At 55.2% G+C, this 23,784-nt stretch overlaps 9 protein-coding genes across 9 annotated transcripts; 5 read left to right on the plus strand and 4 right to left on the minus strand.

Annotated features, from left to right (window-relative positions):
• Positions 1–766: 766 nt before the first annotated feature.
• On the plus strand, positions 767–2,125 carry F5Z01DRAFT_634122 (uncharacterized protein; the record flags this gene model as incomplete). The annotated part of the gene is made up of 1 exon (XM_046262023.1): positions 767–2,125. The coding sequence occupies one exon, from the start codon at positions 767–769 to the stop codon at positions 2,123–2,125; it is 1,359 nt and encodes a 452-aa protein (XP_046120465.1).
• Positions 2,126–3,134: 1,009 nt separating this feature from the next.
• F5Z01DRAFT_734548 (uncharacterized protein) lies at positions 3,135–4,413 on the minus strand (the record flags this gene model as incomplete). The annotated part of the gene is made up of 2 exons (XM_046266758.1): positions 3,135–3,680; positions 4,405–4,413. 2 exons carry the CDS (start codon positions 4,411–4,413, stop codon positions 3,183–3,185), a joined length of 507 nt encoding a protein of 168 aa, XP_046120466.1. The 3' UTR covers positions 3,135–3,182.
• A 3,068-nt stretch (positions 4,414–7,481) lies between these two features.
• F5Z01DRAFT_634124 (Mss4-like protein) lies at positions 7,482–8,089 on the minus strand (the record flags this gene model as incomplete). Its single annotated transcript, XM_046262024.1, has 4 exons — positions 7,482–7,655; positions 7,726–7,832; positions 7,884–7,909; positions 8,004–8,089. The coding sequence occupies 4 exons, from the start codon at positions 8,087–8,089 to the stop codon at positions 7,482–7,484; spliced, it is 393 nt and encodes a 130-aa protein (XP_046120467.1).
• A 752-nt stretch (positions 8,090–8,841) lies between these two features.
• F5Z01DRAFT_477164 (uncharacterized protein) lies at positions 8,842–9,827 on the plus strand. Its single transcript, XM_046260039.1, has 3 exons — positions 8,842–9,328; positions 9,377–9,498; positions 9,555–9,827. The coding sequence occupies exons 1-3, from the start codon at positions 9,268–9,270 to the stop codon at positions 9,783–9,785; spliced, it is 414 nt and encodes a 137-aa protein (XP_046120468.1). The 5' UTR covers positions 8,842–9,267; the 3' UTR covers positions 9,786–9,827.
• F5Z01DRAFT_477133 (mediator complex, subunit Med18) lies at positions 9,645–10,887 on the minus strand. Its single transcript, XM_046260038.1, has one exon. The coding sequence runs from the start codon at positions 10,722–10,724 to the stop codon at positions 9,870–9,872; it is 855 nt and encodes a 284-aa protein (XP_046120469.1). The 5' UTR covers positions 10,725–10,887; the 3' UTR covers positions 9,645–9,869.
• Positions 10,888–10,899: 12 nt separating this feature from the next.
• F5Z01DRAFT_477249 (polynucleotide kinase 3 phosphatase-domain-containing protein) lies at positions 10,900–12,630 on the plus strand. The gene is made up of 3 exons (XM_046260040.1): positions 10,900–11,162; positions 11,218–12,198; positions 12,251–12,630. Exons 1-3 carry the CDS (start codon positions 11,075–11,077, stop codon positions 12,556–12,558), a joined length of 1,377 nt encoding a protein of 458 aa, XP_046120470.1. The 5' UTR covers positions 10,900–11,074; the 3' UTR covers positions 12,559–12,630.
• A 1,547-nt stretch (positions 12,631–14,177) lies between these two features.
• On the plus strand, positions 14,178–15,914 carry F5Z01DRAFT_671804 (MFS quinate transporter; the record flags this gene model as incomplete). The annotated part of the gene is made up of 2 exons (XM_046264737.1): positions 14,178–14,699; positions 14,757–15,914. 2 exons carry the CDS (start codon positions 14,178–14,180, stop codon positions 15,912–15,914), a joined length of 1,680 nt encoding a protein of 559 aa, XP_046120471.1.
• Positions 15,915–17,090: 1,176 nt separating this feature from the next.
• Positions 17,091–19,778, plus strand: F5Z01DRAFT_648633 (P-loop containing nucleoside triphosphate hydrolase protein). Its single transcript, XM_046263043.1, has 3 exons — positions 17,091–19,024; positions 19,109–19,343; positions 19,392–19,778. Exons 1-3 carry the CDS (start codon positions 17,201–17,203, stop codon positions 19,682–19,684), a joined length of 2,352 nt encoding a protein of 783 aa, XP_046120472.1. The 5' UTR covers positions 17,091–17,200; the 3' UTR covers positions 19,685–19,778.
• F5Z01DRAFT_741921 (uncharacterized protein) lies at positions 19,779–22,599 on the minus strand (the record flags this gene model as incomplete). The annotated part of the gene is made up of 2 exons (XM_046266862.1): positions 19,779–21,736; positions 21,760–22,599. 2 exons carry the CDS (start codon positions 22,597–22,599, stop codon positions 19,844–19,846), a joined length of 2,733 nt encoding a protein of 910 aa, XP_046120473.1. The 3' UTR covers positions 19,779–19,843.
• Positions 22,600–23,784: the final 1,185 nt, after the last annotated feature.

A 23,784-nucleotide genomic window follows, 5' to 3' on the forward strand; every position in this document is an offset into this window, starting at 1 on the left:
CACGCCAGTGCCCTGAGCCCTGAATCTCCCGACCCTTGGATGTGCGCACGGACAAGCGTGAATGCGAGTAAAAGACGAATGCGTGTGTGAAAATTTCGACATGCAAGGGAATGGATAAGCAACCCTGCGAATAGCCTCATTCTTCAGCTGCACACACCGGGCACGGACATCAGACGGCAACACGCAACCGCGTCCGCACCGCGACAAACCAGTACGGAGTAGGGCTGACGTTTCGGCAATGTCAGGCCTGCCAAGCCTCCAGCTTCCAGTCAGTCCAGTCTGGCTTACATACCCTGCACTTCGTAGTACAGTCTCCGTCCTGCAAGTCGCTTGCGCGCGTAAGCTCATCTTCGCCCAGCTTTAGGAAGTGAAGCATCATCAACTTCTTTCGCAATCGTCTGTACAGAGCTCGGCATCGCCCTGGACAACCTTGCCAGTACGGCAGAAACCAAAGGGAAGGGTCCTTCGATCAATTCCTAGGTACCCGGAGTGTCCAGTCAGCAAGCGGCGGCTGGCCAAACATGCCCCGAGACACGTCGATCACTGCAAATCACCACGCGACCGAGCGATAAGCCCGCCGGACCCCGCGATTCTACTACGATCAGCAATTTCGCGACATTACAACGTCAATCAGACCGCACTTGGCCTTCGGTGTAATTCGCTTCGACCCAGGCTCGCGCCTGGAACACCTCGCCTCGACTGACGCTGGTCCCGACCCAACCGTACGACCGACGTCGACCCCAAAAGGGGTCACACCAAACCGAGCATGTTCCTCTTTCGCAGCCGTCGCCTGCTCCTCGTGGCGTTCGCCTTCCTCATCATCATATTTATACTCCTCGCGTCCGACCAACCGCGACGAGACCAAGCGCGAGACTATCTGCATCAATATCTCGACAAGCCCGCGTTCTGGCGGGACGGCCAGCCTCCCAAAGACCCCAATGCGGATAACAGACCAGAGGTGAAATACCGACCGGAACCAGAATGGGTGCCGCCCCCGGTGAAAGACCCATTCCCATCTTTGGCGACCGAGGCACCGCCGCCTATACCGAAATGGAACATGCCCAAGAAGGATGTGCACAAGAAGTATGGTCTGGACTACAAGCCCCCGCTCTTCATCGGCTTCACCAGGAACTGGCCGATGGTGTTGCAGGCTGTGGTTTCCTACGTGACTGCCGGCTGGCCGGCGGACCAGATATACGTCGTGGAGAATACGGGTGTGCAGAGGGCCAACATCGAGGGCAAGCTCACGCTGCAGAATCCCTATTACTTCAACCACGAGGAGATGAAAAGACTGGGCGTCAACGTGGTCCGGGCGCCCGTGCTCATGAACTTTGCGCAGCTACAGAACTTCTACACGCACCTCGCGCACGAGAACGACTGGCCATACTATTTCTGGTCGCACATGGACGTTCTAGTCCTTTCGTATGAGGATGGCAACGAGCACACGCCTCCCGCGACGGATCCCGAGTACAAGACCGTATACGAGCTATGCCTCAAGGAGCTGAACCACACCATCCATACTGATGATCGCTGGGCAGCCCGTTTCTTCTCGTACGATCACCTCACGCTCGTCAACCGCGAAGCATACGACGAGGTCGGCGGGTGGGACACATTCATCCCGTACTACATTACCGACTGTGACATGCACACGCGCTTGCATATGCACAAGTGGTCTATCAAGGACACGCGCGCTGGCATCATCACAGACGTCGGCGCTGCTCTCGAAAACCTGCTCGCCCTATACCGCGACCCCAACGTTCCAGTCCGATTTGTCGACTCGAACCCAGCGCCGCCATCGCCAGAGGAGAAGACGAGGAGGGAGCAGAACGTCAGCAAGCGGGACGAGTCGCCCGACCTCGCCTACTTTCACAAACTACAAGCCACGGCCAACGACATGTTTCATTACAAGCATTCCCGGGACAGGAATACGTGGCAGACCGGTCAGCGTGGTGGTCAGGGCGAACCCTTTTACTATCACTCGCGTGGTATCGCCGAAGGCATCGAGGTCTTGACAGAAGCTGGGCGGGAGGTGTACAGGCGCAAATGGGGCCACGAGAACTGCAACCTGCTAGGCGAGACCAAGCTCGGCCTTGAGGACGCATGGCTAGTGGAGAAGGACTTTTAGTCTAGTCCTGGATAATGTAGACAGACATATATGTAAAGACAGATAGACAAGACCCAGGGGACGCTGTAGACTAGGTCTCGATGGGCAAGCACATACGATAATTTATAGGTACATTGGCATATAGATGTTTGAGTGCTAGCAGTATACGAGCATGTCGTATCGGTGATCACAGGATACGAGAGGGCCAAAAGTGGCTCGGCCATTACTACAGCCACGGCCTTTTTCCAAGGGGAAACCGGATGTTGAGCAATCGTATCGTCAGGATGACATGTCTGTCAGGACAGCTGCCCCTCGAACGCGCGCAGGGCAGATTCCCATGATCCCACCATGCATTTCTCACTGTCTCCGCCTGTCGATGACGTCGACGGGGTGGCACTGACAGCCGGTCTGGTGACTGACTCTGAGGCTGACCCACTCTTTTCTCTCACGGCGACCGCGGCGTGCGCTGCAGCGCTGCTCACCGAGACCGGCGGGAGATCGTCCTGGAGTGATTCAGAGCCACGAGTCGCGATTGTGCGAGAAATTTGCGCTCATCACGCTTTGGGGAATTTGTTCATTGCCACGAGGTCACGCCAACAGGAGATGGTAATCAGAAGGTAATTCATGGTATTTCTGCCATTCAGTGAGCATGCGCTGCCTGCCAGCCCATGCTCAAAATGCGTCCTGGTGCGCGCGCACAGTCTAGTTGCATGCACTCAGCCAAGCCCCAAAACAAACAGTGATCGGTGGTATCATGATAGAAAATGGTTCTCCCGCCCAGGAAATGCAGGAACAAGAAAATGCCAAAACAACAACGCCGTCCCCAATGAGTGAGTGTCTAATGCCGGGTGGGTGGGTGGATGGGTGGATGCAGGGTAAAAGAAGAATGATGCAGAAAATCCAAAGCAAGGTGGTCCGCACGAAATGAGCGGCCCTTTGTGTGCAAGATCCTCTCTAAGTTAAGCGCTTGGCCTCCTCATGCATGGGCTGAACGTCGCTGGTGACCATGGGCACCTGCTCCAGTCGCTGCTCCTCCTCCTCCTCCTCCTCCTCCATCTCGCGGATGGAAAGCAAGGCGTTACTGCGCCTTCTTCTTCTCGTTATGGTAGCTTCTCCGGACGCGCTCACGACCTCTCCTCTCCTCCTCCTCGTCTTGTGAGGATGTGGAGTGGGCGTAGTGATGTGACGACGAGCACGAGCTAGCGCTGCTGAAGCGGCGACGGTCTTCCTCGTGCCACTCGCTCAGGGACTTGCCGCCGAATGTGAGGTCCTCGTCGTCAATGTCGATGGGTTGCACCCAGCTCATTTCGTGGTATTGTGCGCCAGACATGGTGGTGGTGGTGTGATGTGTCTGTGTGGTGGACTTGGCGTTTGGATTCTGCGTCGACGCTGATGAAGTGGAGGGAGCAGCAGCAGCAGCAGGTGGATCGACGGACGTTGCGGGATTGACGGTAGATGATGAGGGCGATGTGGTGTTGGTGTTGGTATTGGTGTCGGCGGTGGTGGTTGTCGTTGTCGTGGTGATGATGCGACCAGCGCTGGAGACGTCCGTGTCCGGCCCGCCTGCTTCTCTCGGCTGTGTGCGGTTGTCCAGTGTAGTAAGTGTGCCTTCGCCCGCGACTGTATTTTCCGGGCGTGCTTCGGTGGCGACGATGAAAGGGTGAGGATTGTGTTCTCGGTGTGTTGTGAGATGTGGTGAATAAGGGGAAGGAGAATTCAAGGGTCCGCGGGATCGGGCGGGAGGGTGGTTCGATGCTTTTGAAGGACTTTGCTGGTGGTGGTTGGTGGTGGTGGTGGCGGACTGGCGGTTCCTGTTGCGCTGCGCGGGGAGGTAGAGGAGGGGGGTGTGTGCAGTCAGTCCATCTCAGAAAGGGAGGAGGGTCGGGTGCGTCAGGAGGATCGGCGGCCAGGCGCGCCTCTCATTATCTCCCAACGATAACGATGGCAGCTGTCATCTTCTTGTCCTCGTTGTACCATAATGATGATGGGTTGGCACTGAGTTTGGACAATCAACAGCTGATTGATTAATTGATCCGCTGCTTCTCTCATGTCTGGTTCACCAATCTGCCGGATTACTTGCCACGCACTGCGCCCCGTCATGATTACTCTCGGCGAATGCGACCGCAGCCAGAGTCATGGGCCTTGGCGGAGGCGAAGAGTATGCTGACAAGATACCACACAAGGCTCGGGCGCGTTGAGCCAAGAACAACCGCGCAAGCCTCGCCGCATCAGAGGCTCGATCGTTCCCTTGCGGGGAATGGGCAGAACTTTGCTTTGCCTACGCAATAAGTAAATCTCACAATGGTCATCGTGGAGCATCCAGAACCAACCTTGTCGGGGTCACCATTAGCAAACAATGACAGCTGGCGTGTGGTGGGCTGTTTATCGTCTAGGCTATCGCTTGAAGACGCTGGGCCAGGCCTTGTCCATTGAATCCATCCATCTGCATTCTTCACTACATGAACCTTGGGCATTTCGCACCAACCTCAGCGTCAAAAGACCTTTCCGGAAAGCTGAAAATCAAAAGTGCTGCAATCAATCACGAAGCACGCTTATCGCGATATCAGCCTCGAGGGGTGTGCCATTAGCATCCCGCCATTTCGCCAGCCACGCAACTGGCTGCTAGGCTCGACTCGGTGTCGCGGTGTCACCGAGACTCAAGATAGTTGGTAAGAATAATATTGAGCAGCTGCTCATCCCGTACAGTATTCCCTCTCGCGCTATGACCTGTCAGCAGGTCCCAAAGTAGGCCACTGCAACAACAGCCGGTGGTGATAAGAGCAAGACACGGCGCACCCTCTGCGACGCTGAAGCAGCAGCAGGACACAACAGCAAGACAGACGATCGCATCACATGCAACCCCAACCAAGCACGATCAGGCAGAGCCTCAGCGTCCGTTCGGTGCAATCCCCGCGACGCATTGCGGGGGTTTTCGGTGATATGCAGCCGCGGCGGCTACGTACTCGTGGTCTTCGGTAAAGTACTCGACCACTCCGGTCGCCGATAAGCTTGATCGAGTGATCAGTGTCCGAGATTCCCCAGTTGCATCGTAAACTGGGGAAGGTGGATGAACATCTGTTCCCCCCTCATCTTGGCATAGCCAACGGTTGATCTCGCTCCGCTCTCATCATCCTACACTGCAGTATAGCGGATGATTAGGAGCCGAGACAGATAGATAGATTGGCAAAAGCTTGCGCTCCAGTCTCATTGTCGTTTTGGTTTCTCGCCTGGCTCTTTGCTTGTTCTGGACACCGCGCATTCAGTCTGCGACGCCCCGGCCACCGAGGAGGTGGGGCGGGTCCATCTTCTGGCGACCGACTCTCATCATGTCACAATGCACGAGATCCATTACGAGTCATGTGGCTGCTAACTGTCTTTCAACAGACATTCTATTCTCCTATGTACGGAGTTAGATTGGGTGCACTACCTTCGTCTAGTTGCTAATCCGCTGTGCCTAACTTGCCATCGGGGACTGGCTCATCGTCCTTTCGATGTTCATCAGCCACCACGCCTCTACAATATCGAAAAGGGTAGATTACACAATCGTGGTCTCATGATCCACGGCTGACATCCTGGCATTGACATCATCTGCGACCCCCAGGAAATTCTACATTTGGATGCTCGGGTATTGAGGTCCAATATTGGCCAAAAGCCGCGCCTTGCCGGCTTGCACAAGAGCCGTGTCAGACTGGACCATGCTCAATGACGACACGGGAAACGAGAAGGGCTGGACCCTGCATTTTCACGATGGGATTTGGCTCCTCCCATCAGCAGCTGCAGTATAATATACTATGCACCTAGCAAATACCAAGCCGGAATCCACGTGCAGCCTGGCCTCAGTGCATGTGTTTTTGACGTGCACTGCCAGTCGTGCTCTGGGTGTTGAACTTGCTGCTTTCGGTGCTTGGATCCAGACCTATGGTATTCAAGTTCACTACTAAGACTCGGCACCAGCATATGCCGTGCCTGCCAGCATTCCCATCACGTACCGATAGTAAAAGCCAAGTCACAGCCCGCTGCACACACACCCGGCCACGTGTGCTGCCCATTGATCAGAGCAAACCATCAGCCTGGTTCCGTACATACGGTAACCTCTCGCATTCACATCTCCGGTCGTGCCGATTGCTGATCTGGAGTCGTCAGTCTGTCGTGTGGGTGAGTCCACATTCCAGCGCAGCAGGGCCTGGGGCGATCCTACCACGTGGGAATGCGGAGGGATTGGATGCGAGGTGCGTCGGAGCAAAAAGTCACGCCACGAGGCGGATGACCCCCCGATGCTTTTGCGGGGGTTGGGTAAGGTATGCACGATGGGTAGATCTCCGAGTCTGGACACAGCTCTGTTGCAGCAAGCAGTCGGGCAGGTTATCGTCAATGGCGCTTCTGGTGTCTCCAACTCTAGCTAGAGGTCCACAGCTACCAATAGTAGTCGGTCACACTCGAGATCACTCATTGTGTGAGCGTTCCAGACTGCACTATTTACGACTGGAGCAAGTCAAATGGTTGTCTTTGCAATTGTATTAATGAACATCAAGTCCGACTGCCCCCCCCCCCCCCCCCCCCCAATCTCCTGATCATGAGCACCTAAGGTGGTCCCTCCTATGCTGAGATGTCGCAACGCTAGATGCATGTGCCCAGGCCATTCCAATCCTCGGGTGGATAAAAATATCCGTAGACGCCTCGAATCATCGCGAATTAAGATCTACGTGGCGTGATAATCAATCGCCCGAAACCCCGCGATTGGCAGCGATATCTCTCTCCGACATGAGCAGAGGCTGATGCCGTCAGTCCTACAGGACAGTGGTCGCATACTTGGTCGAAGCCTATTAGTTCGAGGCACATTAGGCTTGGGCCATGGGTGCCCAGAACGCAAGCGATTTGATTGTCCTTTGAGCATCGAGCCACTTTCGCGGGGGAGTCATCAGCTTCTTGTGGGACCGTTGTTTGACTCTGTAAGTGCAAGCTTGGTTTGTGTATGGGTGTGGGTTATTGAGGGCTGCACAGATGCTTGAACAAGCACGCCCACCACGGAGAATTGCCTAGTCTGACAATTGGATGGAACATAATTGGACGACAGAGAGCGGGCATATCTCGATTGAGGGTCAAAGAGGACAACTGGTCGCCGGTGTCCGCTTCAGTCATGGTAGCTTGTCCAAGAACTATAATGCTTAATGCTTGGTTCATGGGTGCCGCATGTTGAGTCCGTCTTCAGGGGTCTGCTTCCAGCGTCACTCAGGGTCGTATTCACAATATGTATGTTGGCTGTAGACGACGACAAGTGTGAGCTGTATGATCGCAGCGTCGGGGCGCCCAACAACCTGAAGATAGTGAACCTCCCTCTATCCCCGTTTGGGACTGTACATGCCATAAATGGTAGCGCTCAACCTTGCTCGGCGCTATCGGCGGCCTTCTGCCACTGAGGGCGACGGTGCGTGAAGATCTCCTGAGCTGGTGCAGCAATCGTGTCGAACAGGACAGCCTTGATGATGGCCTTGCCTGGGAAGGTAGGGGTTCGGGTCACCACGGGACTACCACAGTCGCCGCAGAACGAGCGCTGTGCAGGATATTAGTATTCCAAAGGTCTTGAATCAAGAACAACAGCAGGGAATATCAGGGCGACCAACATCAACTTTGTTGCCCGAATTCGCGTTCGCAATAAAGGTCTTGAGCGTGCCCCTTGTGTCATGGATCTGAACCTGCTCCTCGTCCACGACGTAGTTTGGTGCAAAGACTGGACCAGATTAGTGTACAGGTGCGGCGGGCTGAATGTGTCGTTACGCACGGCCACCCGCTCTCTGACAGTTTGAGCTTGTACAATGTCAGTATCAAGTCCAGCTCAGCGTGCATCCCGCACGTCTTGTCGAAGCACTGAAGACAGGAGACACCTCACCCAAGTACTTACCAAAAACATGATAGAGTGTTCTTCTGCAGCTCCGGGTCCAGCGTCACCTTGATACTCTCGCAATTGCAGTGGCCTTGGTTCGACATTATCGTTTCGATTCCTGAATGGCTCTCTTGAGGTTTTGGCAGATTTATAGTAACATGAACCTGGCACCAAGCCATTGCGTCATTTGTTTGGGATGCGCATCGGGCATCGCCGAAACTCCGTTGTCGACGACGACAAAACTCCGTATATAAGTTCGCTTCCCCAATCTCGCTCCAGGTTACAGTTATCCGTTACAGTTAGCCATGTAAGGGAGACATCCGTATATTCAGGGGCCACCACCGTGTCACATTACCTTGTTCCTTGTAGTCGAGAAGAAATGTTGGACACTAAACATAAACCCAAGGCATTCTGGTTACGATCAGCGTGACCCTTAAATTCTAGACATGACAATCCCAATACAATAGAAACACGGCTATGACTGAGATATCTGTTACATAATAAGTGAGGAGGCCGTATCAAAGACTTGCATCAGTGACTGCGTACTAATGTCAGGCCGAGGTGCAACTGTCTAGGGTAGGTAGCCACACTCATTTGATGCACCGTCTGTCACCATGAAAGTGTTTGGTCACCAAAATCGCACAGATTGTTTCCCGCATGTCATTTATCTTATCTGTCACGCATCGCTCCCACGTTGAGGGCAGTTGACACCGCAAGATCGGCGTGGACGACTGCCTCTTGTGGCGATGCACGGGGGATCAGCTGCCGCTAAGGCCTCCGATGATTAGATAGACCGTGATATCAGGGCGATACGTAATGAAATGTCAGATGTAACCTTTTCGGAACTTTAAATGAGCATCCTAGCTATGCTTAATTCAAGGCCGTATGGCGCAATGATCTTCAACAACCCACCCACACATCCATAAGACCACACAGCCGTTCGTTCAGGTGGTGCACCCATCGGACGGTTCGGCCTCACGAACAACCGCAGATCCCCTGATGGCCCCAGCAGCCGGTACCGTGGGATATCGGCTGTGCGATTCCTCAAGATAAGCTACGTCGAGGACGGCTGGTGATCTGCGCTGATGCTCGGCAATGGTGGTTTCCGGGAAATGAGGCGCGAGGGAAGATATCAGCTCTGGCGTAGATGGGATGAAGTCATTGAGTAACGGACCACGGAGCGCGTCTATAAAGAGCTGTCCAAGTTCGTGCCGTCAGCGATTGAATCATCCAGCTCATATTCGAGTCCTTCACCAAGCACAACCCCATCCAACGAGTCAACATGCGCTTCGCCATTGTCGCCAGTCTCGCCTTTGTCGGCGCCGCTCTTGCCGTGCCCTTGCGTGAGTCGAATATTGCTGTTTTGCGATGCAGACACTGATATCGAAAAGAAGCCGAAAAACGATCTCTGATCACCGACGTTGGCAACGTCATTGCCGAGCTTGAGGCTGGCCTCGGTGTCACAGAGGTCACCGAGAAGCTCGACGAACTCCTCGGGGGTGGTCTGACCAAGGTACGACCTTGTCAGGGATCCAGTAGAAACGATGCATCAAGACTGACACGCCTTAGCTTGAGGACGCCCTCGGCGTTACTTTTGCCGAGTATGCTCTTGGCCTCCTGGAGGACGGCGCTGAGCCAGGCACCGTACAGGCCATTGGTGAGGCTATCGCCATGCTGGAGGACGGCATGGGCGTCACTGCCGTGAATGAGTTCTTGGACGAGACCACAGGGGGAGCCATCACATCCATTGAAGATGCGCTCGGCGTGACTGATGTGTTGGAGGCCCTGGGTCTGGCCTAGGCTGATTCCAAGTTGACCCAACCCTGTTAATAGTTATCTTTGTCAGCCAAACGAGACCAAAGTCCATCCTCTGAACTGTTATGGCTAGACCTTTCCTAGCGTGACCCTTTGCGGCAGCACTTGGATGTTCTGTTGCGGCTGGGCGACTCTGGTATCGTGCACTTTGCGATCAATGGATTTGAAGTCAAAGACGCCCTCCAGCTCAGCCCGGATCCCCTCCAGCTGCCCTTGCGCCTTCCTCGACGCCTCGAGATCATTCTCCTTCATGACGTGTGCCTTGACCTGCAGCACCCAGCGGTTCTGGGCGTCCACGGGTGTGAGGTCCTCGAAGGCGGGGAGCTGGCTGACTGGCGGCGCGGTGGGCCCCTGGCGCTGTTCCACGGGGGTGTAGTCCTCGATCGGTCGGAGGAAGAATTGCCGTGTCAGACAGAATTCAACATCGTCGCGGTAGAAGCGATAGCACTCGTCAATCACTTCTGTCTTGAACATGCAGTTGTTGTCTGCCATGAGCGACCAAATCTTCTTCTGCTCCCACAGCTCGATCTTCTTCCTGTGCGTGATGTGCGGCCTACCCTGCGGCACCGACGGGAACTCCGTCCACCTCAGGATGCCCGACATGGCGTCAAAGTCCATCTCCTTTGCGTCGGCACCCATGTCGCGATCCTTGACAACGTCGTACCGGGCTTGCATGATGAAGGATTGCCGGCTCAGCGCGGCGTTGAGCTCCTTGAGGAACCATTCAGTGTCACGTCGGAGAGGTTTGTCGAGGCTCTTGTAGTTTTGAAACCCGGCTGGTCGGCCAGTTGCTGAGGCACATTGGAAGTAGAGTATGCGCTGGATGGAATGCCATGACTGCATGCCGCAGATGCCGCTGAGGACAGAGAGGGCAGCTCCAAGATCGCCCTCTTCGATGAGCGCTGTGAGAAACAACTCGTACATCTTGTGCGGGGTCGGGTTGCGACGATCGAGCCTGGTCTCAGGAAGAAAAAAAGCAGCTTTGCAGTCGCGTAGGTGTAAGGTAAGGCGGAAGCAGTGAGCAGATGGTGATTCACAAAAAGAATTCGGCTCGTTCTTTAAGATGCCAGCAGCTCAAGGTTCAGTCTAGTCTAGAGCACGTGACTTCGCGTTTCCCTAGGCAGGCGCGGCCCGCCCTCAGCAGCCTCCACTCTTAACCGCGCCGGCGATTTCACGTCGCCCCAGAAAGTCTGAACCACAAGTTCACAACTCTAGACATACAACTTGCCTTTGTGACCACCTAGACCTTCAATGTTTCGAGTATCGTCTCCGATATGTCACCGCCATCTCCTAAGCGCAAAGCGTCAGACGCGCCCATTTCCCCGCCGCCTCTCAAGCGCAAAGTGCAGAGCGGCACGACCAGTAGGCGGTTCCTCCCAAGCTTCTGCCAGTGACAGCCACGCTGACAGGACGCAAGAGAGCGCTGTTGCAAGCTTCTTCACACCTGCATCCCAGAAACCGAAAGAACGGACATTATGGACAGAGCGAGCGCCTGACGACGATTCCCCTGCAACGCTGCTCGTGGGTAGATACGAGCCAGAGCAAGCTGAGGACAAGACAAAAGTCAGGCGAAAAATCGCGGCATTTGACCTGGACTCCACGTTGATTACGACGGCGTCGGGGAAGACACATGCGAACGGTGCCACTGACTGGAAATGGTGGAGCAACCAGGTCCCTGGCAGATTACGGCAGATGTATGAGGAGGAGGGATACCGGGTCGTCATATTGTCAAACCAGGCCGGGCTTACGCTTCACTTCGATGCCAACCACAAGGGACCCAAGGCCGGAGCGCAGAAGCGGGTATCCGACTTTAAGCTCAAGTGCAACAGCGTCCTGAATCACCTCGATCTGCCAACTACTATTTACGCAGCCACAGCCAAGGATATGTACCGCAAGCCCAGGTTGGGCATGTGGAAAGAGCTGTGCGATGATTACGACATTCCCGAGGACGAGATTGATCTTGGTGCGAGTATCTTTGTGGGCGACGCCGGTGGTCGAGTCGCCTCCGTAGCAAACCCCAGCACGGGCGCTGTTGCTGCGAAGAAGGATTTCAGCTGCTCGGACCGCAACTTTGCGCACAATGTGGGCATTGAATACAAGACACCGGAGGAGTTCTTTTTGGGGGAGAAGCCCCGTGAGTTTGTAAGAGATTTTGATCTGGCGAGCTATTCGTTTGTCGAGAACGGTGCAGCTGCCGAGCAAAGGGTGTTTGAGAAGGCCAACAAACAGGACATTGTCCTCTTTTGCGGTCCGCCGGGTGCTGGCAAGAGTACGTTCTTCTGGACGCATCTCCAGCCACTTGGCTACGAGCGGATCAACCAGGATATTCTGAAGAGCCGAGATAGATGTGTCAAGGTCGCGCAGGAGTATCTCCAAGACGGCGAGTCCGTCGCGATAGGTACGTTCACTGGAACGAAACACACCGGCGATACGTACTGACCCCGGAGAAGACAATACAAATGCAGATGTCGATACCAGAGCCGTTTGGGTCGAGGTGGCTCGCAAAGCCAAGGTGCCGATTCGATGTGTGTGGTTCAAGACGCCGATACACGTTGCTCAGCACAACGATGCTGTCCGGTCACAGAACAAGGTCCTGAACCGCGAAGGTCGATCAGGCCTGCCGCCAATGGCTTTCAGTGGATTCGCCTCCCGACACAAGGAACCTCGTCTGGAGGAAGGATTTCAGGACATTGTCGAGATGCCTTTTGAGTTCAAGGGTACCAAAGAAGAGTACGAAATTTGGGCAAGATATTGGTGAGAACCACGGAGCACAGGTGCAGTTTAGATGGCCGGGGAACGCCTTGACGCAACACTTGTCAGTATGACGGCTAGTCATGTCAAACTCTGCTGGAAGGACCAGCCCAATCTCGCAATCGTTTCCCCCAACACCATCATGCTGCGTTACGAGGGTCCTGGAATGTTGGGTATCGTGTCGTCTGGCGTTGGCGCGAGGAACTTGTCTCGGTCTACGAGAAGTACCACGATATCTGCGAGATGTCCGCGAGAAATCCGAGCGAGATACCGGAGACTGCCCGACGGCCCCGACGTGCTCGTGTCAGGGCGCCGTTCTCGAATCTCGCGATCCACTGGCTGCCCACCCCAAGCGGGTAATGGATCTGCACGCGAGACTGAGATGTGGCATGCCATATCTAGCAGACAAGCTACCAGATTTGCACTTTTCTGAGTACTAGACCTCATCTCAGACGTCCGTCTAGTCTGGGTTCTTTGATACCTGCGAACATGCCTTTGTCGGCATCGTTGGCTGTCGCTAGAACAGACAACACTCGCATGGCGTCGTTGCGCATCGGTAGTCGAATGTGGAGCAACGTCAGCTCCTCGCTGTGCCGTCACAGCCGGGAATTATGGACACATCCGCCGCGCAAAACGTGCCGTCTTTGCCGGAATTCTGACGGATTTGAAGGCGACAGAAATATTGATGGGTTCAGCTTTCCATGCCAAGCAATGGAAGGACTCGTCTTGCTTCGAGATGTGCCGGATTGAGTTTCGATTGTCAAGCTTTGTGGTTGTCTTTGTGCAGATCACTACAGGGCCCTCCACCAGTCTACTCGGAAGGCGAGAAAGCAGTTTTCGCAACACGCAAACTCTTCATGAAGAACCAGCTGCGTTTGCAGAGCTTCACGACGTCGCGGGGGACGCGCTCATACCTCCCGTCCGCGTTGCGGCGGCTCCCCTGGCCCAAGTCAGAACTTTGCGGTTCCTGGCGCCATGTCTCCATCAAAATCAAACAACGCACCCATCTTCAAATGCGACTACCGACGGAAACTGACCGAGATCCTCTTTTCCCGAGCGGGGACGTCGTTGAAGGTGGTCTCGTCGTCCGCCTTGTGGGCAGGACCAAGCGGCGGCGTGCTCGGAGACTCCCCAAACTTTGATGCTTAATCTCAACCGACTCCAGTGGCGCAGGCCAATCCACGCGGTTTATTGCCCCGGATGGTTTAGTTCTCCAAATATCCCGACCTCCGTAGGGGAGTCCCGCGGAGTAGTCCACAAGACGACCACTGTTTCTCCAAGCTTTGTGGCGCCACTGGTGGCCATGGCAGTAATCCCGACATCTATGATTGGACCTCATGCAGCAATCCTGGGGAGGATTTAGACTTATACGCTGCTCCCATGGAGAAAACGACATTCCGTGAGGGGTTCGCTGGGACCCCGTACGGGGTGTGTAAGCGAACGGGGGAGGGAGGGAGCCTGCGTGGTGCCTAATAACTTGCGTTGACTGGCGCTCGCCTCGTGGCACTCTCTTGGGTATATAAGACCAGCCGATCTGTTCCTCCCAACTGATCATCTCCCCTTTGGTGTCCGAGCTACCTTCCCTCCATTCACCTTTTTGCCCACTTGTCTCACAGAACCGTCAACATGGCTGGTGGTGTCAAGAAGCCCGTCAACATCTTCCGCCTGAAGAACACCGGCGAGCCCGAAGGCGCTTTCAACTGGCGCCTGTGGTTCGCTGTTGTCTCCTTCGGCCTGCTCGGTGCCGCCCGTGGTATCGACGAGGGCCTGATCACCGGTGCCTTCAACTCACACGATTTCCAGGAGGCCATCAACTATGACTCCTTCTCGACCGTCGAGCAGGCCAACATCAAGGCCAACGTCTCGGCCATGGTGCAGATTGGTTCCGTCGGAGGTGCTCTCATTGCTTTCACTATCTGCGATCGCATTGGCCGTATCTGGGCCACGCGTGTTCTGACGACTATCTGGGCTGTTGGCATTGCCATCTTCATGATCACGGGCGTCAAGGGCAACCTTGGTGGCATCTATGCCGGTCGTTTCATTGCTGGTCTCGGCGTTGGCATGACGCCTGTCGTCGGTCCCATCTACCTGGCCGAAGTAGCTCCCGCCTCCGTCCGTGGTGTTTGCACCTGTTTCTTCACCGGTGCTGTGAGTCTACCTGCGCGCATCGCCCGTTCTCTGAACGTGACACTGACAATCTCATAGGTGTACATCGGAATCGTGCTTGCCTACTTCGCCAACTACGGTGCCCATCTTCACATCTCCAGCGAGAGCCACAAGCAATGGCTCGTGCCCACCAGTTTGCACATTATCTTTGCCGGCATTGCCTTCATCCTGTCCTTCTTCCAATACGAGTCACCTCGCTTCCTCGTCAAGCAGGGTAAGATCGACAAGGCTGCCGAGTCCCTGGGCAAGCTCCGCAAGCAGGATCCCAGCGGCGACTACGTCCGCAACTGCATCCAGGAAATCGTCAACGCTCACGAGATGGAGAAGGAGGCCACCCGCGGCGTCGGCTGGGCCGGCAAGCTCAAGGAGATGTTCCTGAACAAGAGCAACCTCTACCGCTTGTGGTTGGCCTCCATGGTCCAGTTCCTCTCCCAGTGGTCTGGTGCTGGCTCCATCACCCTCTACGCCCAGGACCTCTTCGCCCTCATCGGTGTTGCCGGCGAGAGCGAGGGACTCTTGGTGACCGCTGTCTTTGGTATCGTCAAGCTCATTGCTGCTATTAGCTGTGCCCTGTTCCTGGTCGATGTCATTGGCCGAAAGCGCTCCTTGCTTATCGGCATCACCCTCCAGTGCGTCTCTATGATCTACGTCGCCAGTTTCCTCACTGCTGCCCCCAAGCTCGGCGTCGACGACAGCTGGGTTCTTTCCGAGAGCCTCAAGCCCGCGAGCCGCGGCGCGATTGCCATGATTTACATCTCCGGAATGGGCTGGGCGCTCGGCTGGAACACGATGCAGTACCTCCTGACCGCCGAGCTGTTCCCTCTCCGCATCCGTGCCCTGGCCACCTCGTGGTCCATGACGCTCCACTTTGCCAACCAGTACGGCAACTCGCGTGCTGTGCCCAACATGCTGCTGCCCGTCAGCGCCGGCGGCATCTCGCCCAAGGGTACCTTCTGGTGCTTTGCCGCCGTCACCTTTGTCGGTGGCCTCTGGGTCTGGCTGTTCGTCCCTGAGACCTCGGGCCGTACCCTCGAGTCCATGGACAGGCTGTTCGACCTCCCCTGGTACAGGATCGGTCTGTACGGCAACAAGGACGCCGATGCCCAGGACGAGGTGATCGACGAGAAGCAGAGGCAGGCCGAGGAGGAGCATGGCCGTGCCGAGCAGTGCGAGAAGCGTGGCGCCGTCGACGTTTAAGGTTTAAGCTTGGATGACGTGATGAGTTTAGCAAGCGAGGAATGATCTGTTGCGACGAGATGAATGAATGAATATTGACTCTCATATTGCAGTCGTCAGTGCACGTGACTAGTCTTAGTAGATTGTGCAAGCCCAGTCTGCACACAGAGCCTTCTCGTCCGAGTGAGAACATGTTTGCCCTTGGGCTGGGTAGTCTTTTTATTGAGCGGGGGGTTCGCTCTCTCTCGCTGACTTGTCAAAATAGAGTGTCCGATGAAGGTTGCCGATCTTTGGCTCAGGGGTCGGCATGGCTAGACAACCGCGCGGACATCCCCATACTTCACTACACAGACGGTGGAGTGCGTTGCGCTGGGCTAATGCCACTTTAAAGGTCTAGAATATTTCGACATCAATATGTGCTCTCCCCCTTGTCATTTCATGCTGTACTCCATCCGTACGACAGCTTCGAACACAGCAAGTGTAACGGTACTGGGAACATCTCAATGCAGACTGGGGTTTTGGGTATCATCTTCTAATTATCTTCTACGTTTTACAAGTCGTAGAAGTACGAGTAAGTGCAAAAGGGCCGAGACCAAGCTTTGCACATGATAGTACCTGGACTGTGATGGAAAGGCAAAGATGATTCCACACCTACAAGCCTTCTGTCCATAACCACAGACCAGAACGGCCGCTAAACTAACATAGTTTGCGACCTTTCACAGACACCACCCTTCAGTCCCAATAGCTGTTAATGCCTGGCTTGGGCAAACGGATCGCCAGGATTCTGGCAACGCAATGGGCTGCACAGCTATCATGAAAGTGCATCACGGCTGCGCGCAGCTCATGCAGCTGTGCTTTTGATTCACAAATGCATTTTGACGCATCTCCCTTGTAGCCTTTGCACCCAATGTCCACAGATATCCAGACAGTGTGATTGTTATGGCGTTTGCCTACATGTACTTCATGTGGCGTGCACAACCTTGCCTACATGTCCATTCATGTAGGTGCAACGACATTGGCGCCTTACTTTCTCGCAGCTTGCCGCCTCGTGCCGTCCCATCACGATGCGTCGATGCCTAACTGTTCTATGCTGTTGGTCGACGTCTGCATGTCTGTGTTTGGCCAGCACAGCCTGCCCGGCCTCCCGCATGCAAGCGCCCGCGCTCAAAAGTACCAACCCGACGCGCTGACGCTCAGCACCTTCTTCTCTTTGATGCATCCAGAAAGTATAAGACTGGATAGATGCTCCAAGTTCTGTCCTTCTGGCACTTCATATCGGACTTTGCACCATACATTACAAACCCACCATGGCCATCGGCACGCTTCGCTCGCCGGAGCATCGTGCCCTCTTTGATCTCATCGACAGATTGCGCCACCAAGGAATCTCCAAATATGTCGATCTACCTGAGATCATTGTATGTGGCGATCAGTCTTCTGGAAAAAGCTCTGTTCTGGAAGCCATCTCTGGCTTGTCGTTTCCCACGAAAGACAACCTATGCACCCGTTTCGCCACTGAAGTAGTCTTGCGCCATACCACTGGCACTACATCGTGTGTGGCATCTATTACTCCGGATCCCAAGCGAAGCGAGTTCGAAAAGGAAGAGCTGCGCCGTTTCTCCCCAAAGATCGATCTGGACACTCTGGAGTTGAGCAATGTCGTCGAGGAAGCCAAGGAGTCCATGGGGATCTCCGACACCAACGCTTTCAGTAACGACATTCTCCGAGTCGAGCTCTGTTCCCCTGATCAGCCCCATCTGACGATAGTTGATCTACCTGGCCTGTTCTCGGGTATCGACAACAATCAGTCCGAGTCAGATGGAGACCAGGTCGTCTCTATGGTACGGGCACACATGAGCCGTCCTCGAAGCATTATCCTTGCGGTCATCTCAGCCAAGTCGGACATTGCTGTTCAGTCAGTCACCAAGATGTTGTCGGAAATCGACCCCGAAGGAAAGCGCACAATGGGCCTGATCACCAAGCCCGACACCCTTCATGCAGGCTCGGAAAGCGAGAACAACTTTGTGGAGCTCGCTCACAACAAGAAGAAGATTTGCGGCTTAGGATGGCACATTTTGCGCAACCGGGACTATCCAGAGCGGGATTATACCAGCCAGCAGCGCGACGATGCGGAACGCAAGTTCTTGTCCAAGCCCCCATGGTCTACTTTGCGTCAAGATCAACTCGGCATCCGTCAGCTCAAGCCACGTCTATCGTCAATCCTTAGACAGCAGATCTTGGCTGTGCTTCCGGATCTCATGGCCGATGTGGCGGCCGGCATCAAAGACTGCGAGAAGCACCTGTCACTACTTGGAGATTCGAGGAGCAGTCCTTCCAGGCGCCGAAAGTACCTCAACCGCGTGAGTCAAGATTTTACCCGGTTAGCTGAAGCCGCAACATCGGGTTACTACAAGGATCCTTTCTTTGGCGATGCCATGACCGAGGCTGGAGCTGCTAGACGATTTCGCGCCGCGGTTGAGAGACACTACCGGGACTTTGAGGAGCGCATGTTGAAGCATGGTAAGACATGTCGCATCCTGGAGGATGGGTCGGATATGCCGGATGAACCCGAGAACCACAGCTATATCTATCGCAGTGACTATGTGGAAAAGGTCAAGGAGCTGATGCGGCGGAACAAAGGCCGCGAGCTGAGCGGCACTTTTAACCCCCTTGTCATTGGGGACCTCTTCCTCGAGCAGTGCAAACCGTGGCAAGGCTTGGCTAGCGATCTACAAGTTCGTATCGATGCGGATGCGCGTTCTCTGATCAAAGACATTCTCTCAGAAACGACAGCCCCGGAGACACAGGATGCAATCAGGGGTGTCATCAACGAGAGAATGGACAAGATAACCGACCTCATGGCTGAGAAGACACGCGAAATACTCAGACCACACATCAGTGGTATACCCCAGACGTACAACCACTACCTCACCGATACCGTGCAGAAGATCCAGCAGGAACGCCGTGAGGCTAATTGGAAGAAGAAAATAGTCGACGACTTTGGAAAAGATGAAGGGGGGGGATATCTTGTGTCGTGGAATGATTTGCAAGCTCTTTTGCAAGATCAAAACGACCCCGACATGGAGAACAACGCTAGCTCCGATGCCATCGATTTCTCTGAAGCGTACTTCAAGGTCAGTCCCTTTCTTACAGTCTGGAGACTATGAATGCGCGTTTTTCGAATACGTATTGTGGGAAAGGAAGCTCACCCGTCTCAGCTCGCTGCCAAGACCTTCATCGACAACATGGCACAGCTCGTCATCGAGCCGCAACTCATGGAAGAGATGCCAAGCCTTCTCAGTCGAGATTCTGTGGACGAGTCTCCCGACGAGTACATCGAGCAACTCGTCAGGGAGAGTGAGGATTCTCTACAGGAGCGTGAACTCTGCCAGTCGAAGCGGAGCACCCTCAAAGCATGCCTTTGCGAAATCAAAAGTCTACAGACTTATGGTTGTGAGTATGGCACATCGTTGGCTTCTCAAATTCTAACCCAGAAAATAGACACCACGAAACTTTCCGAAGAGTTGACTCTAAAGCCAGAGACCAATGGGAAGGGTGAACACACGCAGTTCGAAATGCAAACCCCGGACTCGTTCACGCCGGAACTTGAGCCTGAGGCACCTGGAAATTCACCAACCGTTAAGAAGATGGTGAAGAAGAAGATCAGGCCTGTTGTCAAGTTGCCTGAGGAAGACCCCTTCAAAGGCAGATCCTCTCCACTCTTTGGTGGCGATGAAGACGACGAGGCTCCAACATCCACCCAGGCTGTGGCCGACGACAGGTGGGATTATTGAGGGTTTTAGTATTCTTCGGAATGGAAGATAGTAGTTGTCAATGGTATTGAACACAAATAAACGAGTCTCCGCATAGTGTGACCAGACAATGACAATTCACGAACTATCTGATCAGACTGTAATGAGCACTTGATACGACACAGACCCCAGATGTGTCGACTACGATGGCGGCGAGTACTCCTCCAGAGCATCTCTCGCCAATGCCAGCCCCTGGATCCCAGCCAAACCATACTGAGCAGCGGCATTCGTCGATATCCACGCAGCCTCGTGAATCGGCAGTAGGACCTCTGGACCACTGATCTCCTCCATGGCCCACTCCTGGTCCGCAAGAAATCCGTCGGTCGACTCGTAAAACTCCTTCCAAGCGCGAACTGCCACGTCCTTGTCATCCTTCTGCTGCGCATAATACGCCGTGAGACGCATGTGGGCCTGGTACAAGTTGAGTTTCCCAAACGCCTCGCCGTAGCGCTCCTCCTGCTCCGAGGCGGGCGCGCTGTAGTAGTAGCAATAGTCCAGCCATGCGTCCTTGAAGCCCTCGGGTGCGTCGTCGCCCCAGTACTCCAGGGCTTCCGAGATGACCTCGGGGGCGCCAAAGACGGCGGACAGGTGCGAGACCTCGACGATGCCCTCGTTGTTGGGATCCGCGGGTGGCGCCGTGAGCGTGCGCGCATCAATGTCGTAGGTGGCGCTGCCCGTGACGAAGCCGTTGGTGAGGTTGGCGATGCCCGCGGCTGTGTTGGTGAGCTTCTCGCGGGCCTCCTCCCAGCGTGGGCCGCGACGCTCCCACTCGATCAGCCACCCAGCGGCCATCGCACCCCAATCCGTGCCCAGGCCAAAGGTAAAGGGCTTCCCTGGCTCGGGGACCCATCCATCCTCGCGCACCTTGCGCACGGGGTCAAGCTTGCCGTAGGTCTTGTCAGCGTCGAGGGTCTCGGTGAGGAGTTCGCCGACGCGCTCGTCGCCTCCTGTCAGGTAGTAGAAGTACTTGCGGTACTGCGGTTGCGCGATACGGCCCTGTTTGGCGCTGTCGGAGAAGTGGAGGACACCGTGACGAGTTCCCAGGCCCTTCCAGTCGCCAATGTGGTAGCAGTCCACCTCGCCCGTGTGGCGTGTCATGGCCTCGGCGAAGCGGTAGACTTTGGCGTCGCCCGTGTGGAGGAAGTATTGCCAGAAGAAGAGATCGGGCGACAGCTCGGAGTTGTCCCAGGCGTAGCCACCAATGTCGTATCGCCAAGTGTGGCGGTCATTGTCGTAGGTGTGCATCACGTCGCCATAGTTCAGGAAACCGAACCAGCTACGTTCATCGACTTGGCCTTGGTAGAACTCGTTGAGGAAAGCCATGTTGTCCTCGATTGTCGCAGCCCGAGGGGTAGAACGGTCCACAAGATCCCAGTACGAACCGAAACCCTTGGTGGCATGAATATGCTTGGGATCGGCGTACAGAACCGGAGGGGCCTGGAGGTGCTTGCTCAGTTGTCCCAGACGCTCAGCGGAGGGGGTAGCATCGAAGGCGTGGATGTAGATTTCGCTGGTCTTGGCGATGCCGTAGGGGGTGTCGAAGCCAGGCTCATAGTCCTCATATGTGATCTCAAGGGCATCGAGCTGTTCCTCATACGTATCCAAGCCCATGCCGTCGTGGTAAGGACGAAGATCGAGAGGCTCCGCGTCAGGACTGTGCAGCCAGAGCGTGATCTCGCCATTGTCAGATGCAGCCTTTGATATGTCGAGACCAGAAGGGTACTGCTTGTAGAAATCGCGGAGCCCAACAGCGAGACCACCCACTGTAGCGCCGCCAAGATAGGCCAGACCAGATGAGCGGGTGCCTGCCGAGATGTCGATCCAGCTTTGACCGGGCTTGGTACGTTTCTTGAGGTTGAAACCGTCCGCCGTGAGCTGCCTCAGGCTGTAGTCATTCCACTCAGGGATCCACTGCATGCGCGAGGAGACGCGCGTGTCCCAGGTGTCGATGTTAGGGGTCTCCTTGCCCTCGAACTGGGCGGACCTGACCTCTTCGCCAGGGTCTCTTCGCAAGCCAGTGATCCCCTTTACAGCCTCGTGGAGGAACCATCGTCAACACCACCCAGCCGGACGTGGCGGTTGTACAGTTCTTCTTCGGCCAGAGGGACTTGAAGACGGATGCCAAGACCAGAGACGAAATCTTTGTCGGCCTCGCCGTCAAAGACCACAGAGTGTATGACGCGGATGCTGTCTGATTCGGAGTAGAGATAGAAGCGAAGCACGAATGGTAGCCAGTCGTCGTGCTCGCCTTCGGATTGGAGTTGGTACTTGCCGCGCACCGTCACGAGGGCACGCACAGACGAGTCCTTGCTGACCTCGACCTTTTCAATGTTGCTCTCAAAGTTGAAGTAGTCGATCGAGGTCTCGGTACGGCTGGCCGCATCGTCGGCAATTGTGGATTGAGAGTGCAGAATGAGCTTCCCGTTCCGACCGACCGTCTTCCCACTGGCTGTCTGGATGCTGCTGATGAGAGAGTTGCCCTCCTTTGGGAAGGTGACGGTGATCTTGCCCGTGTCGACAGTCACTTCGGAATCCGAGTCGTCCACGGAGATACTGCCAGTTTTCAGGGTGGATCCGCGAGACGCCTTGATGGTGTACTCGTCCTGTACGTCTTCGATGGGCGGGATTGCGTGGGCGGACCATTTGACGCTCCCATCACGCCAGTACCCGGTGACCCAGGACTCCATATCCATCCCTCCCGAGATGCTGAAGGACGTGTCATTGGGCTTGAACTTGCCCTGCGGCCAAGGTACACCAAAGGTGGTACCTGTAGTGTAGTCGGGCGTGTCACCAACCCATTGCAGCTTGACTGAGTTGCTAGTGCATCCTGACGGCGCAGTCGCCGCAGAGCCCACGAGGCCCAGCAAGGCGATCAGGGCACCTTTGAGCTGTGGCATTGTCGAGGCTGCAGTTTTGCGTTGCTCGTCGTCGACTAGTACAGATGCGTGCTCCAGAACCATGCAGGCGCCGCATTGTTATATACTCTGGCCATCGTGCTGTAATCTTGATCCGTCCATGGGTAGACTACTGACTCCCCCGTGCCTGAAAGAAGTCAATTGCGGGTTCGCGAACCGATTTGCCATGTGGCCTGCTTCTGCGTGATCTCTGCTCGGGTCAAAGATAGGGCGAAAAAGAGAGGTGGACGGTGGCGCCGTATTAGCCTGAGAAGACCCCGGGCTCTGGCCGCCCTAGCCCCTGGCGAGCAAATAGTCCTCGGCACTCGACGTAATGCGGAGTGTGACGGTGTCCTGTCCTTGGTCAGGAGAAAGCCAGGATGGTGGTTAGATCGGCTCGCTCAAGCTCGTGCATGCGGGGAAGCGGGGGAGACAGTTGACGCGAAATGAGGCCAGAGTGAAAGCGTTGCAACGGTCCCTTTGGATGCGACGAGTCTTCGCCCGAAAGCCGAGCGCGTTGGGTCATTGGTGGATGTTGGCTTGAGATCCTGCGTTTATACAGCGCGTTCGTGCCATTAAGGGTCCGAGTGTGTCCTGCGTTGGACTGCAGCGCCGCCATGTGAGGCGAGGTAGGATCAAAATACCGATGTGCATTGTTTGATCTGCGAGAGGAGGAGACGAGTGCGGCGCGGTTGATCTCGAAAGGCTGCGGGCGACGAGCAAAATGTGCCCGATGTTGTCTTTCGGGCGCACTTGAGAGCCACGTGCGGTACATGAGATGCGCGGAATAATCAAGTGCAGCAGAGTGTGATCAGACAACCTCGATCTTGAGTGACTGCAAGGTGACGCGCTCAGGTGCTCACGTGACTGTTGCCACGATGGGCTCCCCTATGCTTCAGCACAAGTGCTGACGGCCGTCGTTGCAGACGGTCATCTACAAAGTCTTTGTAAGCAAATGCATATCATTTGAAGAGCTCTGCATTCTGATTGGGGTCTCTTGTAGTGTTGAATGTTGAAGGACAGCTACGAGCCAGATGATTAATGACAGTTCACATTCCTATGCCTCTGACCTACCCTATATGTCACATATCTTTGTGTCTCTGCCGAATTGTTCTTGTTACCGAGTAAACTAATAAACAATAAAAACACGGAAAACACTAGAAATTGAAGCAGACATGAGACTGGAAG

This window comes from Emericellopsis atlantica (genome assembly GCF_019669845.1).
Source record: "Emericellopsis atlantica unplaced genomic scaffold F5Z01scaffold_6, whole genome shotgun sequence".
In the NCBI taxonomy this organism is placed as follows: Eukaryota; Fungi; Ascomycota; class Sordariomycetes; order Hypocreales; family Bionectriaceae; genus Emericellopsis; species Emericellopsis atlantica.